General features: G+C 36.9%; 1 protein-coding gene across 3 annotated transcripts in view; it reads right to left on the bottom strand.

Annotated features, from left to right (window-relative positions):
- The window catches only part of LOC140155301 (myelin regulatory factor-like), a 137026-nt gene that overhangs the window by 97494 nt on the left and 22034 nt on the right, over positions 1-17498 (bottom strand). For 2 of the 3 annotated variants that reach the window (XM_072178076.1, XM_072178078.1), the window contains exon 3: positions 16612-16929. In XM_072178076.1, the coding sequence (XP_072034177.1) occupies positions 16612-16929 (318 nt within the window). Of the gene's footprint in view, positions 1-3815; positions 3990-16611; positions 16930-17498 lie in introns of those variants that run through there. The other variant, XM_072178079.1, reaches the window with a different exon arrangement.

Here is a 17498-nt window from a genome sequence, read left to right as displayed (position 1 = left end):
TAAATGGGAACATTAACTCTTGTCTGCCCCGGTATTTGCACTGCATCAGTGATTATTAGCCTATCCATGGAGTTATGACAGCTGCATTTTCATATTAGTGTTAATGTTTTTCATTCAAACTACTCTCTTGAAAGCACTTTTGCTCTAGATTTTGCTGTACGTACAACCACAGATGTTCCAATATCTGTAGTACAACAACATCTCATTTTTCTTCAAACGAATATCGGTTAAAATAAATGTTGCTTAGGAGTGAAATTTTACAAAATAATGCACACATACCAAGATGTTGATGCAGGCTGTTGGAACGAATTAGAAAGTGGTGTGGCCGAAAGTGGGGGTCTGGGGAACAGCCCAGCAAGGTTTGAAGGGGCAGAGCCCCACATGGGGGTATAAAGTGGCAAAGCCCCATTAAAAGCCTGAGCACTTTTGAAACTGAATGTACAATTTCATGTAAGTTAAGGGAACTGGAATGAGTGTTTCGACAGTATTTTTTGTTGGACATGAGAGCACATCAGACCTATCGAATTGCATTCTGAATACAAAGAATGTCTTTCTGATATCAAATAATTTTCATTTTTTGAAATTCACGATATAATACAAATTTTATGACAAATTATTAAAATTTGATATTTTTCACATTTTTGATATACATGTATAACACTAACAGTCCTCGAAGTAAATTTTATAAATCTAATGATATATTCTTAAAGTGTATGGAGCTGGGAGGAAAAGCCGACGATCAATTGAATATTTTGCCCTGTCATATTGAAGATATGGATTTTTTCCCCAAAAGACCTAATTATTTTGGGTGTTTGGGAAAAAAAACCCATATCTTCAATGCGAAAGGTCTAAATTTCCAATTGATCGTCGGCTTTTCATCCCATCTACATACACTTGTATAAACCATCAGATTTATAGTTTACTTCGAGTACTGTTAAATATAAAAATATCAAATTTTAATCATTTGCCATAAAATGTGTATTACATTGCAAATTTCAAAAAATCAAAATTATTTGATACCAGAAGGACATTCTTCGTATTCAGAATGCAATTCGATATGTCTGATGTGCTCTGATGTCCCACAATAAATACTGTCCAAACGTTCATACCCCACCCCTTAATAGAACTAAACTGCAAAACTATGACATTAAAAATCAGATTTTGTTTATAATATTGTTTTGTTGTGTTTTTTTTGGCTGAAAATTGGTGCGGCCATGGCAACATCTGCCCCAGCGGTTCTAACAGGCCTGTGTTGATATTCTAATACATAAGCCCGGCAAGCAGTGTGTATTAGATGCATCAACATATGATACAATATGCATTATTTTCTCAAGTACAATTTCTCAAGTAACAAGTGATATGCATTTATTAACCTATTTCATACAGGAGAAAAAAATCCTGTGATTTTTGCTATTTTATCACAAAATTGTCACTAAAAATGTTGGGAAATGCGAGCAAATATAAATGCATCAAGTTCAATCCACAAGAGAAATTACTGCATCTGAAAGCATTGCACGCAGTAAGCATCTGTGAATTATACACAATCAATGCACGGTTCGCATTTTTCTAACTCTGATTGGTTCTCGCTATCTAAGAGTGTATGAATATTGCTTAACATCTCTTGATGGGATATATAAGAAGGATATAACTTATGCCAGGAAAAAACATTGTTTTGCTTAATGCTCACCATTTTACATCATCTCACTATGGACCACAATGGCATCATCCCAATGGCATAGTTCAATAACCTCAATTAAACAACCATAGTGCAAAATTTGACCTTAAGTTACAGAGTATGAGTTTTTGTCCCCAAATTTTCAAAGGTCATTCAATGAATGTACAAATATATTGGGGTTAAAGAACTGTGCCCTGATGGGTGAGCATGTTGTGGATCCCTCTTGACCTACTTGTTCTTTACACCATAAAGTTGCTTCATGTTGATGTAACATCTGCCAAACACATTCAATTGAAGACAGTAAGATTATGCTAATACAACATGTATTAGAAAATTGACATAGAGACTAAAATGAAGGCATCTACCCGATTGAAGGTATCTAACTTCAGAATCAGAGCAGCACCAGCACAATGCCATAGTACCCTCAGAGATGACCAACAAGTTCAGCTTGATTTCTTTGAGCCATTCAAGGGGTGCCATGGTTTGCGAACGAGGCTTGTAATAATTCAGAGCCACAATCTTAGCATTCCAAATTTCTCATATAGGCCCCTATTAGCCACTTGCACGGTTCCGCCATTATGCACTATGTGCGGGAGAGCCTCGAACTGGCAGCATACATGAATGGGAATTGAACCAGTCATATAACATTCTGTGTAAGGTTACGTAATTCTTCCTTTCATGTATGCTGCCAGTTCGAGGCTCTCCCCGCATATAGTGCATAATGGCGGAACCGTGCAAGTGGCGAATACTCTCAAGCTTCAAAATATCGTCACCCTTCTCTTCTACGCTAATTGCCTAGGTCATTTGTTGTAATTTTGAGAACAAAGAACAAAATGTGGTTCAAGCATGCATCAGTTACGTAATCACCCTAATTATTTCGTATTATTCCCTTTCATTTGTTTCATTACCATTTGTTCATGTGCAAAGATTGGTGAATAAATATGTTTAAATGCATGCTTGAACCAAATTTCCATATTTTGTACTTTGTTCTCAAAATTACAAAAAATGTCTTAGGCAAAAAGCGTAGCAGCTTGCAATGGTAAGCCTTCTATAAATGAATTTTTGGAGTCCAACCTATACTCTGGTACAACTTTACCCATCCAGCTCCCATACCATTTTGTTGCACTTTACATCCTGCAACTAAAGCATGCTCATACCTTTGAGTGACGCGCTCAATGGACAAAGTTCATAACAGCTCCCCATTTCACCCCTGGGTAAAGAGAGGCAAATGAAGTAAATTGCCACGCCCAAATGCACAACACAATGGCTGAGGCTCGTACCACTGAGCCACTGTGCCCCCATGGGCATAACAATCAAGTTGAATTTTGGTCTTAAAATGGACTTTCAAACTATTTATCTTGAAATGCCTGTGAAAATTTTGACTTTCACTGTTTAGAGGGGGTGCAAAATTAATCTAGGGGGCACTGAATTGGCCAATTCGGTGCCCCCCTAAGATGGCACCCAGGGCACATGCCCTCACTTGCCTTCACCAAGGAACACCACAGCCAAAAAAGTACAAGCATCCCATATACACAAACAGACATACAGCTAAAATTGACTGGGGTCTTCAGGAGCAAAGCAAATAAGTTATCACAAAAATGCATCTGAAGAATCATAATAGACACATCCAAAACATTACAATCCTGGTTTCTGCAACATTTTGCATTATATCCATTATTGCGCCTTCCTTTCGTTATTACAAATCTTCCCAGAGCAGTGATTTCAACTCCTTTTGCTTATTATTAAGAATCTTCCCTGATGAAATGGACAGATACAACAAATCAATAATTGTAAAGTTTCCTACACTTCCAATAATCTATATAGCTGGCCAGGATTAGTAGTGAAAACATAGACAAACCATCTCTGGCAATATCGAATTGCAAGACTTGGTGGCTGCTTCATCCAGCCATCAGCCATGCACGCTCCGCGCATTATTCAAGGGCATCATGATCATAAGAACTGAGCCAGTTCTTGCAAAGTTCTTTCTTCAATGAGAAAACAAAAGTAAGATCCTTCACATGGTTCTCTCTCCTTGGTCTTTGGACTGGATAGCTTTACTAGCTGATCCCATTTTGGTGAATCTCCTATGAATCAAGCTTGTAAACAACACAAACAAACAAACAAACAAACAAAAACTTACTGCAGTGGTCTGGTATTGTGAAGTTCGTAACGTGGCGGAATCGGCGGGCTAGCCCAATAACAACTGTTTGCTTGTGGTGTGGATGCTCCAAGACTGTAAGGAGCGTGCATTCTGAACTACTCCACTGTAAAGAACTGGTGCGCCTGCCTGCCCAAACAGCCAGCCAGGGAGTCAATCAAATCCAAACGAAGGTTGCGGTGACGATACCCAGCGGACAAAGTTTAGTGATTACGATTCTTTTCACTCCTTATCTTACACCGACACAACAAGCTACCAGAAATTGATCACATGATGTCATAACACAACTTTGTAAGTTATAGGTGAAATATTTCTCCATGTAACTTCCTCTCTTGATTTTTCTTTTAACAAATCAGCATCACCTGAGGGCTTGTTGTTATGCTTCCATGGAGAAATCATGAGTATAAATTAGACCAACCCAAAAACTAAGTGACTAGCTATGTGCACTATAATCAGCCACAGTAAAACTTTGCAATGTTTCAAGTTCAAGTAGTATATATCCTATAATTATCACGCACAAGTGGTATCCATTATTTCACAGTTCCCATCAACAGGTTAAGCAACTTTTTAAGTCCGCACAACCCCTTCTTGCTGTCAATCACAATTGGTGGTTCCGTAATCAGTGACCAAGAAGGGAACAAAAGGGAGGGGCTTAAACTTAACTTTAAATAACTACTGGCAGTTCACTACTCTATCACCTATGAAACAAAAAAAAGTTGTGAGTTATTAACTTAGCTAAGTGGTACAAATAAGCATACTCAGGAAATCTGGAGGAAATTACTATGATTATAACGAAGTCTTAAATGCTACTAGTGAGACTGACAATACTATAATCGCCATCAGGCATTTCATACCTTCACAAAGTTTTTGGGCGCTTCAAGTTGACAAGATCTTAACAACAGAGGGAAGGTCTTATGTACCTTGACAATCGGAAAGCTGTACTAGAAATGCACTTTCCTTTACCAGTACTGCAGGGCATGAAATTGCATTTTTTGAAATGCCTTCATTTGGCTTTCGCAAGTCTGATATCAAACCTTTGATGACTTGGTGTGGTGGTTACCAGTTTTAGAGGCATAATAGTAATGTCTTCTTTGTATGGCCCTGTACAGGTATTGGCACTTTGTCCCAAAACTGTGACAATGCATTGCCCATTAGTCTACTTAAGTAAACCCTTTTAATTTATCATGCCTGAAATCCTTTTTTCATGTGACACAGTTCTCGGTGGCAGCTGTTTTTGGAGTGAGATTTAAAGCTGTTGGATCAGAACAGGATCTATCCATTTCCATGGTCAGAAGGATTTCAGGGATGAGAAATTAGAAGGGTCTAGGGTCTACCCAGGGGGTCTACTGGGGGCAGCGATTTTTGGAGTGAGATTTATCTGTTGGATCAAAAAAGGATCTATCCATTTCCATGGTCAGAAGGATTTCAGGGATGAGAAAATAGAAGGGTCTAGGGTCTACCCAGGGGGTCTACTGGGGGGGCAGCAGTTTTAGGAGTGAGATTTATCTGTTGGTTCAAAAAACGATCTATCCATTTCCATGGTGAGAAGGATTTCAGGGATGATAAATTAAAAGGGTCTACTAAAGTAGACTAGGATACAAGCCACTATAACTTCAAGCTAAAGGGAATTTAAAAATTCTGCATATTTAATAAATTATAAATGTGATCTAGGACATATTAAAATGGCCATAAGTATTGTGTTAATCATGTACATAATTATTATCTTAAGTGATTTAATTGAAATTTCAAGTGAGTGCTTAACACATAAATTTCTAAGTCGCATTTACAGCCTAGATTTAACAACACTGCCATGAAACTTTAGTCACGATGTCTTCCACCAAGCAGGAAATAATGACAAAAGAGGAAAAGGAAACTGTAGGTGGGGAATATTTTCTTTCTTTTTGGAGTAATTCAATATGATTTACTACGGACTACACAAAATTAATATTGGTTTTCATAATTTTAAGTAGTATATGAATCCCTGCAAATCTGGATGTATAGATAACAACACCCCAAGGTGTTATGGACTGCTGAGAATGATTTGTGTGAGTTTCCTTCTTATTTCACAATGCAAATATGTCTTCCTATATCACTGCACATAGATAATATGAAACCCCAGTCTCCTCACCCAATTAATTCTATAGTGGGTAAGCATGATCATTCTACAACGTAAATATCTCGGCGTGAACAGCAAAATAATCAAAATAGGGGGCTACCTAAATAGCACCGTCTAAAAATCGGAGGAAAAGAATACTTCGGGAACAGGTTCAGGAAAAACTGATAATGCATCATATTTTTCAGAAAAAAAACCCACCTTCAATTTTCCTGTTTTTATATGCACATACCTAGTGTACATACACATTTACACAAATAAACATACACAAATAAATATGCACAGAAGAGGAATAGTAACCTCACACACACACCCCCACCCCCGTGGACCCTACCTGTTGTCGCACATAAATATTCTCCCCCCCCCCCCTTCGGAAGGTCAGGTCTGGTTACGCCCCAGACCGCACACACACTCACCCCAAAAACAGCAACACCATCAAGAGTCAACAATAATTATCATGAATTTCTTCTGAAATCAATAATGATGATAAATGATCATGAGGAAAGAAAGTGCTGAAATCATGCAAGTCAGTGGGCCAGTTGTTGCATGGATTTCCTCCTCACTGTCCCACCCATACACTAATAGAGCATCCATGGATGCTGAGAATAGCCCTACTAACTATCAAACACGCTATACCCTGAGAACCGCTAAAAACCAGTAACTGCTCTACTTTTTTTCTGGGCGGGGGGTGGCTTTTGACAGTTCTCAGGGTATGGCGTTTTTAGGGATGGCCAGTCAAAAGGCCCTATAGTAAGGCTATGCTTGGTGGTTAGAGTTCTCGCACAAGGTCCCTGGTTCAATTCCTGGCAGTAAAAAGGTTGCTGGGACATTGACCTGGATAAATAAAATCTGAGACCTTTGACCAGATCAACATCCTCATCCCCATTTTCCCTATCAAAATGAAGATTTTGGCATCAATTGAAAGCTATACTTTTCTTATAATCCCATTGTGGTGACATTTTAGGCCTGAAATAATGTTCCATTTCGATCTGGCATGCTTTGACATTTGTCCACATGCAGTAATCTTTTGTCATTGTGACATCTTAAATATTCTTTAAACATCAACCTTTATTCTGAAGTTTAAATTATTGAAATTTTACTCTAAAATAAATAAACAAAAGAACTTTATTTTCTTGTTGATATGGTTTCTAGGCCAAACAACCTTTTTTTCCTTTCGCAAACACACATTACAACCCTCTCATTGTAAGTTGTTGCAATATCATAGTATTATTACATACATTTATGTGGTAACAAAGTTCAACTGATGTTGAAAAAGGAACTGAAAATAGGTCAGTTGACACCAACAGGATATAGCAGATAATAATATTACACCAATTTGAAGCTGAAGAATTACTCTGAGTGATATTTACCTCTCACCCCATAACCAACTATGTCAAAAAAAATAATAACAACAAAGAACACACACAAAAACACATTGGTTTTTAATAAGGGGTTTGATTTCATCTCACATGCAAACAAACTATCGCAAAAACATGCAAATAATTTCTAGGACATGTTGTGCATAAAAATATATCGTCAGCCTTAATTGCCTTAGTCATTTTTAGGCATTTTGAGAACAAAGTACAAAATAGGCCTATGGTTCAAGCATGCATATTCACCAATCTTTGCACAAGAACAAATGATGACACATATGAAAGAGAATACAGAAATAATTAGTGTGATTACATAACTGATGCATGCTTGAACCATCTTTTGTACTTTGTTCTCAAAATTACAAAAAAGACTTGGGCAATTATTGTACTGAGGCTGATGATATTTTGATCCTGTATTAATTTATCAAATTAGAAATGAAATGCAGTAGACTTCTTTACATCTACTGTATTCATCTGCATTTATGCCTCTCCCCTTATAGCGCCCCTTGTGGAATTTTCTAGTGATTATAACTGTCTTCAACGCAAATGTACAATTAAAGTCCATCAAATATCTATATAAAATATATAAGCAGTATCTTCTGGCTTAGGATTTTGACTTCATATACACTATTTTTTCTAAAAGTTAATTGGTTAATTCCCAATTTTGACTTTTATTTCATTTAATAAGTACCCCCTGAAAGTGCTAAGATTAAATATGATATAATAAATATAAAGGCAACAACAACAACAACCTACTAATGTTTTATGGTAGCCACTCTCATTTTGTTATGTGAGTGAATTGCCATGATGAATTGCTAGCTGTCTTGGAAATCAATAAAACATTTCCCCCTACCCATTACTCACAGAGCAAATTCACAGTACCAGTTATGTCAAAAATGTGTCCTCATCAAAAACATCAGAAGAAATTCAACGAAAAATGAAAATTGAGTCTTTTTCCATCGTTTTTCCTTGTAATGCATTGCAGGGGATAATATTAATATCAGAAAATACCTTCAACAGTTTCACATGTAAAATCAAATTCACAGTAGACAAGCCATAACTAATGGGAATAAAGCATGCTTGCTTAGCCTTAAAATAAATCTCCATGTCTTCTACAAGTTGGCTTATACTCCCGGGGTCACTCCCATTGTGGCCTGTACACCATCCGCGATAATGAAAACGCGTAAAAGGGTAGTTTTTAGTGGGTAAGCACGATCTGCAGCAGTAACTACGTTTAGGGTGTCAAAAACATGAAATTTGATGCAAGGAATAAAATCCCTGTTTAGGGTATTGTTTTAGCCAAGGGTTAAATCCTTGTTTAGGGTGCTTTTCAAAAGTTGATTATCGTGGATGGTGTACAGGCCACAATGGGAGTGACCCCCCCCCCCGGGCTTATACTAGTTTGCGATCTCCCAAGACATGAAATATATGGATGCCGATTTCGCTGTCTTTGTGCAGACAAATCACACTTTTATTGCATAGGTACTGTACCTGCATTGAGCAGTAGTTTGTTTGTTCACATAATATAGCCCTATTTTGGAAGGGGTAGTATTGATGTACAGGAATAATGGATATCATAGGTTCAGGCCCATACACAGGATTTTTTTGGGGGGAGCTGATTTTGAAAAAGTGGACTTTTTTTCAAAGGGGGCAATTTTGTGAAAAGTGGACTTTTTTTCAAAGGGGGTGATTTTGTGAAATGTGGACTTTTTCCCAAAATTTGGACTTTTTTTACCAAAAAAACATAAAAACCTGATTTTTTGCTCGCTACACTCGCAAATTGTGATATTTTGGGACTTTTTGTATACTTTGCACCCCCCTGCATATGGGCCTGCATAGGTTTACTATACTTTGGTTAACCAAAAGTTTGGTAGTGCCTTCAAGAGCTTATCACAGGTGTAATCACAGGCGTAAAGATAATCGCACAGAGTGTGGGTATTATAATAGGTCCTCCATCGTAGGTGTTATTTAAATATCATATCTTACTACAAAAGTCCATGCTTTCAATAGTGAAATGTCAGTGCGTACAGTTACGCTCTTAACCACAAAGGATCCATATTTGTCGGTGAAAACGTGTTAGTGTGTCTGTGTGTTTTTCTCCACACTTGGTCGCTAAACTGCTCATATTGGTTCAAACGAAGCAACTGGCAAACACATATAGAGTCCTTTCCCTTTCTCCTCAAAAGTGTGTACATTGCTCGGTCCAACTTGTTTACTTGCTTCACTTTGTAAGCATCTTATCCACCTTCAGATAGTACATGTGACCTAAAAAGCTGAACTTCATGGAAAAACCAACACACTTGCAACAGCCACTGTCTCAACATACACTATGGACCACAAGAGGCTCATCCCAATGGCATAGTCCAATAACCTCAATTACATAATCATAGAGCAAAATTTGACCTCAAGTTGCAGAGTATGAGTTTGTGTACCCAAATCTTTAAAGGTCAATCAATGAATGTACAAAATGTATTGGGGTTTAAGAACTGTTCCCCTGATAGATGAGCATGTTGTGGATCCTAGTGATAGACTATTTTGAATCTTCTGATACAAAGTTAAAGTACAGGGTGTCCCAATAAATAAGTCCATCTGGGGGTTGTACCCCAATTATCAAAATAATTATTAACCACCAGCGTGTTCAGGATCTGTTCCTGCGGGGGCTCAGAGGGGCTTTCAGAGTTATGCGGGGGGCTTAATGGATAAAATCGCCGAAAAACGACTGATTTTACATGATTTTAACAAAGTGCGGGGGCCCCAGAAGATAAATAAAGAAGTTGCTTAGTATCCCTGGGTTTTTACCCCAGGACCCCTCGCTTGCAAAGCAGCACATACATGTACATTGCTGAACCAGGCAGTTTACAAGATCCCCTGTATGAGACTAAAGGCAGATACCTCTACAAAAACATTATATGGAGTTTGAGTAATTATATTATTGATACCGGTGGTTATACGAACATGTAATATTATTTTATTTTATTATTTTGTGAAGGGTGTCTGCCTTTTGTCTCTTTCATAAAAAAACCCCTCATTTTAGAGGCATATGTTTATAGATGGAATTCTACAGTATTTATTTTTTAACCTGTAAAGTTGCCACGTGTAACTTCAAAAATATTCACAAATTTACAATGTTGATGGCAGTATTATAATTATATTGGTCATTTGTTACATCATTCTGTAAAGTTTTATTGGAATCGGGTCATTAATTTTAATTAAGTTTTTAAACAACTTTTCAATGTATATCCTACAAGTTTCTCAGCGGTTTAGTGAAATATTTGGAAAGTCAGTTCCATTTTATGGATTTTTAGAAATAAAAAATAAAACCAGAGAAATAGGAATATTACAAATGCATGCATCAACATTGAGTTGAGACAAACTATATTTCTCCTTAAGCCTATTTGCATTAAAATATAACATATTTCATAAAATAAATAACCTTTTCCTACTGAATACTGAATTACCCTATGTTCACAATCAGTTTCAAGGCTTTGTATTTATTTATCAATATTGGGCTATTCCAGTTGAAATCCATACACCTCCTATGGAAGACATGATCTTAACCTCCCACATAGGGAGTGTAGATTTCAAATGGAGCCACCCATTCAGGTAGCCCCATTTGAAATTCACACTCCCTTTGTGGACGATTAAGGTCATGTCTTCCATAGAGGGTGTATGGATTTCAACTGGAATAGCCCAATGGCCTGCTCTAATCCTGTTAGCATCATCAATTAACCATGTTAACCTTGCCAAGAAAAGCAACCAAGTTTCTCTGCATCTGCCAACAAATGCCTCGTAATGCTCCGTACACCGCAGTGCTCATTACGCCTCTGCATATTACGCTTTATCTAATTACTGATACAACCTGTCAATATGCTATGCCAATTCCATTTTCCCCTGGCTGAAAAAAGAGCACTTTACAGGAGATATACTAACTCAAAAGAACAATTTTTTTTTGTTTCCGAGGCATTAAGAGCAAATAATGCTATTTGTTATTGTGCTTGCCTGATTTCCACTGCATTACCTGTGCTGACCTTGTATTTCTCTTACTGTAAGTTTTATATAAACTTGATATTAACTTTGGAACACATAATAATTTCACAAGCAGATACAGGGATTGTTTCTGTGGGCGGAAAACCGTTTGCGTTTTATTTACTTTTATTTAAATAAAACAGCATACATTGTATATTAAAAGGTACAAAACAGGGTTGCTTGATTCAAATCATGTTGATTTAAATCATGATTTATGCATTTTGTTTCGCGCACTCTTCTAGCAACATGCAAGATGGCTTTTGCGTATGCACACATAGCACACACTTTGCGGGTAGGATCTCGTTTTGAGATGACCGTGCGATTGTCGAATTGCAACCATTTGATTAACTTTAATTCACCTGTTAGATTTGCATGTGTAAATGAAAAGAAAAAACTTATATATAATGTGGCAAAAAGTAACACATTACAGAAAATTAAAAATTCCCTGAACCAAATCAGACCCAAACCGGATCAGCATTACAAATATAAAGACCAACTGCCCGGTGCGATTCAGGGAGAATATTGCTGGGTTGTGACGGATGGAGCCAAGTTATAACGGGCCAGGGCTACTTTCTTCCGGTCAGGATTATTAGTATGTCAACAAAAAATGCTAATGACAGCTAGACAGAGATACTAGAGATCTTCAACAAATGGACCTCTCAAATCTCACTGCATACAAATGGTATGGCATCAGCATCTAAGGGTGATGGCATAAAGATTTACTTAGATATATGACATGTGATGGTGCACCTGTTGATAATCTGAGCACTGGAAGTGTTAAGATGTCCCTAAATACCCAATGTGAAATAACAATTGTGTTGACTTCCGTCATATAGCTCGAGTCATAAGGAAGATCCCCAATCTTTGTCAACTTGTTCCACATTGGAAAGGCTGGGTAATCACCAACCCACATATATATACATGAAATGTTTTTCTACCATAGGAAGTGAAAGTTTGTATAAGGAGAAGTGGCAACTGCAGTTGAACCTAATATGTGGTTGGATTTCCTATGCTGCATCTAAAATTTAATCACCGCAATGGTACGTCATTCAAAGTTCTACCTGTTACTATTTTTGTAACTCCAGATAAGGAACATTTGAGTTCCAGGTCCAATTCCTAAAAATCTAAACTGATTATTGTTGGAGTTCTTGGTATTCCCAAGTTGCAATACTTCTATATCTATTATCTAATTATCTATCCCATGTTTACAATAATATGAGGAAATAGTAAAAGAGGTATGTTTTGAAAATGACCAAAGCAAATCTCATCACTGTCCAGTCTTCAAAATTACCATAGGAATGCTTGTTTCAAACATTGAATGGAGACACATGCTTCTAATAATGCAAACAAGATACAGTTTGGTGAATCATTGTCTGCACACATCCAAATTTGCATTTTTAAATATTTGCAATGCAAGTTTTCAATGCAGAGTATGCATATTTTATCAAAATTATGATGTATGGAATCTGTTCCTTGCAGGGTACTTACGATTGATCCTTATGTGAAATCTGCTGACTTTAGCGGTAGGGCTTTCAATATATTATCACTTTTACATATGAGGTAACAACATTATCATTCAAGTCAATCAATGTCTTCTTTTGTATTATGCCGCATATGCTGCATAACAAAAAAACAGATTGCCAGCATTTTGCAGCCAACCTCTTTTATCCCGCCATGATGGAACCACACATTGGTTAGGATCAGTGTTATATCTTTAAGCATTTTGCTGCAGAAGTAATTCCATTTTTTTGTACCCTTTCAAATGTAAATTTTTCATCTGAAGGGGTATAAAACATTGCCCAAAGGGTATTTAAAAAAAAATTTAACAATGTGTGCCTCAATTTCACTGAATTGTTGTTGACCAAATGTTTTTCGTTAGGACGCATGTCTCTTTTTTTTTTCAATATATACTATACTGATTAATGTCTGCAATAATCCCAAGGCTCATTCACATACATTTGTAACAAGAAATGTATATTTGTATGTCTATCACTACCAGATGAAAATATCAGGGTTTTCTATTTCAACTCATTGAACATCTGGATGCGTACGTTTACAAGATACGTTATGCACTATTCATTTTACATTTTAAAGGGTACGGAATGCGTAAATAAATGATTTATGCATTAAGTATTTCTGCATTGAATGTGATAAAATAATTAGGACAACAGAAGGTTCTCATTATAGTGTAATAACACTGTTAAGTAAAAGATGGCATACAACCATGTTTGTTTTCCACATAATTTTATATCATGAAAGCACATGTTCAAGTTGTAGCAATATTCACTAAAGCTACCGCACAATTTCAAAAAATTTCATACCATTTGACAGGGCATAGGAAAAATATTTCCTGTCTGGGAACTTAAACTATGTTGCTTTAAATTTTCTGTGAAATTGCGGCGCCTTGTCGCTCGCCCTATGATTGGGGTCCAGGGGCTCAAAAAGCCTAAAAAGCTCATGGATTTAAAGTAAGAAATCGTATTCCGAGGCTCTAATTCAGGCATGAGAGTGGGCTTTCATAAAAAACTCTGAAATATTATCCATGTGGGTCGAGGAGGCAGAGCCCCTATGGGGGTCGAGCCCCCCGCAGGGGTCGAGCCCAGGCGATTTTAGCAGATTTAGCACCCCAAAAGAGGCCATTTGTGACATAAAAATGCATAGATCTATGTTAAAGTAATTTCTTGGCCTGTTTCAGACGTTTTTGAAAGAAATGCTTCCTTCGTCCTAAAAAAGTGGTTTTAAATGTTCAGTTTCCTATACTTTTGTACATGAGAGGCTTTCTTCAAAGTCTTTTCTTTGCCTAATAACATGGCCTACATGGCTGAAATTGATATATAATGCACAATATAAAAACGATGATTCATAAAAAAATTTACACCCCCTCTTCAGGTATGTGGGGGAGGGGGCCCCCATGCAGGGGGGGGGGGTACTAATGTGCATGAAGAATGCATTGTACGATAAGAGTAATGTGTAAAATACGCTACATTTTATGCTCTACAATACAACAATGAACAAGAGTAGAGCGTTGGACTTCCTCATCTTCAGAATTATCTTGTGGGATTCATTTCCGACATGGTCAAGTAATTATATCATTAATTTTAATAACATGTTTTTCCTGGCCTTACACAAACTCTAACCCATCTCACAAACCTTACTATAAATATACAAACCCAACCAAGCCTAACACCCTTGTCTAACCCTCAAAAGAGAATTAGGGATGAAATTGATTTCACCCCAAAATCGGACCTACATGTATACTAAAATTGTTTAGTATTATTAAATGCATGAATATATAAAGTTTCAATTACTTAATTTAGCCTCATCTCATCAAAATAGCTATTTTTATGGCTTTTTATAGGAAGGAGAAAGCTTTCACATAATTTTGGAAATTTAAAAAAAAATCTAAAATTCTGAAAATACAAAAAAAATACATTTAAGTGCATAAGCTTTTTTCTTCTGGGTAAGAATTTTTTTCTTGCATGCAACAGTCTTTTTCTTGCAGGTTAGAAATTTGATAAATAGGTCCATGCATGCATTTTGTATATGATGACCTATTTATCAAATTTCTACCCTGCAATAAAAAAGCTGTTGCATGTAAGAAAAAAGTTCTTACCCAGAAGAAAAAAAGCTTTTGCACTTAAATGTATTTTTTTTGTATTTACAGAATTTTAGAAATTTTTTCAAATTTCCAAAATTATGTGAAAGGTTTCTTTCTCTTTTATTTTGTTAGCAATAAAACTAACAATTTCCATGAAAATTGAAATGAGGCATTTAGGCAAATTTAAAGTAATTATAAACATATTCATGCAATGCATATAAAAACATTAAATATAGGTCAGATTTTCTGTCATTTTCAGGTGAAATCAATGTCTACCCTAATTCCCTTTTGGGGGTAAGGGCAAGGGTTTGGGGTTATGTTAAAGGTTAGTTGGGCTTGGGTGGTTTGAATACATGCAGTAAGGTTTGTGGGTGTGTAGGAAAACATTTAAAAAAAACTTAGAAAAAATCAAAAAAAAAACAACAAAAAAATTTTTGGCGGCGCGTTACATGATTTCGAGGGCCTGCCATTTGACCTTTGTCTCCCCTGTGGGATCTGTGTACATTTTCCAAAAGTCATGTGCTATCTTATAGTGAACGGTAATGCTTCAAAGTAAGAAATTACGGTGTCAAAGCATTAAACATATGTATGTTCATACAGCCAGATAACAGAGAGATTCCTGAAAAAAGAGGTTTGAATAAAGGAAATTGGACTGTACACTCAGATTTCAAACTACCATCGTATGCATCTCATGCATACTGTCTCCCAAAAGAGGAAGAATGTGAATGCATAATATGGAAGCAGGCTTCTAAAACAGATGGGCTCCATACACAAATGACCGATTGAAAAGGGTCATCCCCGTTGGCATGTTATTGGCCGGATTCAGCCAAGTTGGTCAAGTATCTTAGAAGCCCTCTGTACATGTTATCCTTACTTGACATTGGCAAGTGCAGCAAGGTTTTTTTCAGATGGCCATAATCATATGAGTGAACTGTAGTGAACTTGCTTTCATTGAGTGAAGACCCGGCTTATTTTGCTCAAGCTTGTTGTCTTGTTTGCTACTGAGCTCAATTTGAACTTGCTGCAATTTTTACTTTTATTTTTTGCAGTTTTATTTTATATTTTGTTACTTGACCCTGAAGAAGAGCAGTTTATCTGCTTGAGACGGCCGTTGTTTCTTCTGTCCGTTTTTGTTTAATTTATCTGCTTATTGCACAGTGACTTTCATCTCTTGTTCCAGTTTATATATATTTTTGTATTCGAGAGACAAGATTAAATCTAGTCAACCAGATAAACATACCTTGGAGCAACCAATGTTGCAGCCAGAACCACTGACCTTCAGCTGGGTTGCTGAAGGTCAGTGCTTCTAACATAGCGTTAGTTGCTCAAATATGTTTATCTGGTTGACTAGATTAATCTTGTCTCTCGCTTCTGTTCCCAGATGATTGAGAGTATTCACAACTTACAAAAAATTTTTGTATTGTTTACCTGAAACTTCTATGGGCTCTGAAATCAGTCATTTTGGCCATTGAACCTTGCATATTTTTGTGCCTACATCTCGTTTGGTTCAGCATGTCTGATTTTCATCACTTGCTCGATGTGCACTTGTTATGCAACACTGCATGTAGCACGGAGAGTGCAATCAATAGACTCCATATATTTTCTCTTCCATCCTGATTTGCTACTCTTGTTTTAGGAATGTATTAATAATACAGATCATACAATTACCTGAGTGGCAATCCGCCAGTATTGGTACTGATGTTAGTTGTTGTTGAATTACAAAAGTCAGTGCTGTTCTGGAGGTTTTTCGGTACTGGCAGCGGTGTCCCAACAGCAGTACTGGTCTTGATGGGAGTACATGAGACTTTGGTAACTGAGTGCGCTGGTGATTGCTGTATTGGACAATATCTAACAGGGGTACTGGTGGAAGGAGTAACTGGAGGTATAGGGGTACTGTTGACTAGGGGTAGCCCCCCTTGTGTTGATGTGACAGAGGTATGTTGAGGAGTTTGTGGTAGCTGCTGTTGCTGACTCTCTGGTAGCACCCTGTTACAATAAAAGCAAAGAAACAAAAAAACAATTAGTAAATTATCGCAAGACAACATTTAGAGGTTAATAACTGCGCATTGGTTATTTGTAGGGCATTATGAAAAATCCAAACATTTTGCCTTTGAAATCGAGGGAATTCCAAGGTCCAAAACAAAATTCTTAGATTTTTCATAATGCCAGACATATTACCGATGCAAAGTTATTAACCTCATTCATAACCGTCACTTTCAGCTCTTCACTTTACAAAATAACATACTATTTTCCTCAATAAGTTTTACATTTTGCCTAAGTTCCAAAAATCGATCACGCTAAAACAGAACGACCAATAACAGAAGTGCGAATCACAATTTGTGCAAATATGGTAGCGCACAATCCAAATACGGTGGCCATCGCTCTCGCAATTTGTTTGACACACAACACGGCGCGCGGAGGTTACTAATATTTACGCTGACGCAGCAGAGGTCCACTGTTGAATATTAGTAACCGTGTTTGCGTTTGGAACGCATGTATTGCGTATGAGGTTATAAATGATGTATCATGCTATTTCAACTTTTGCAGCTACATGT

The sequence above is a fragment of the Amphiura filiformis genome, chromosome 6 (assembly GCF_039555335.1).
Source record: "Amphiura filiformis chromosome 6, Afil_fr2py, whole genome shotgun sequence".
Lineage (NCBI taxonomy): Eukaryota > Metazoa > Echinodermata > Ophiuroidea > Amphilepidida > Amphiuridae > Amphiura > Amphiura filiformis.
The sequence above is the reverse complement of the archived record's forward strand: the minus strand, read 5'-3'. Positions and strand labels throughout refer to the sequence as shown.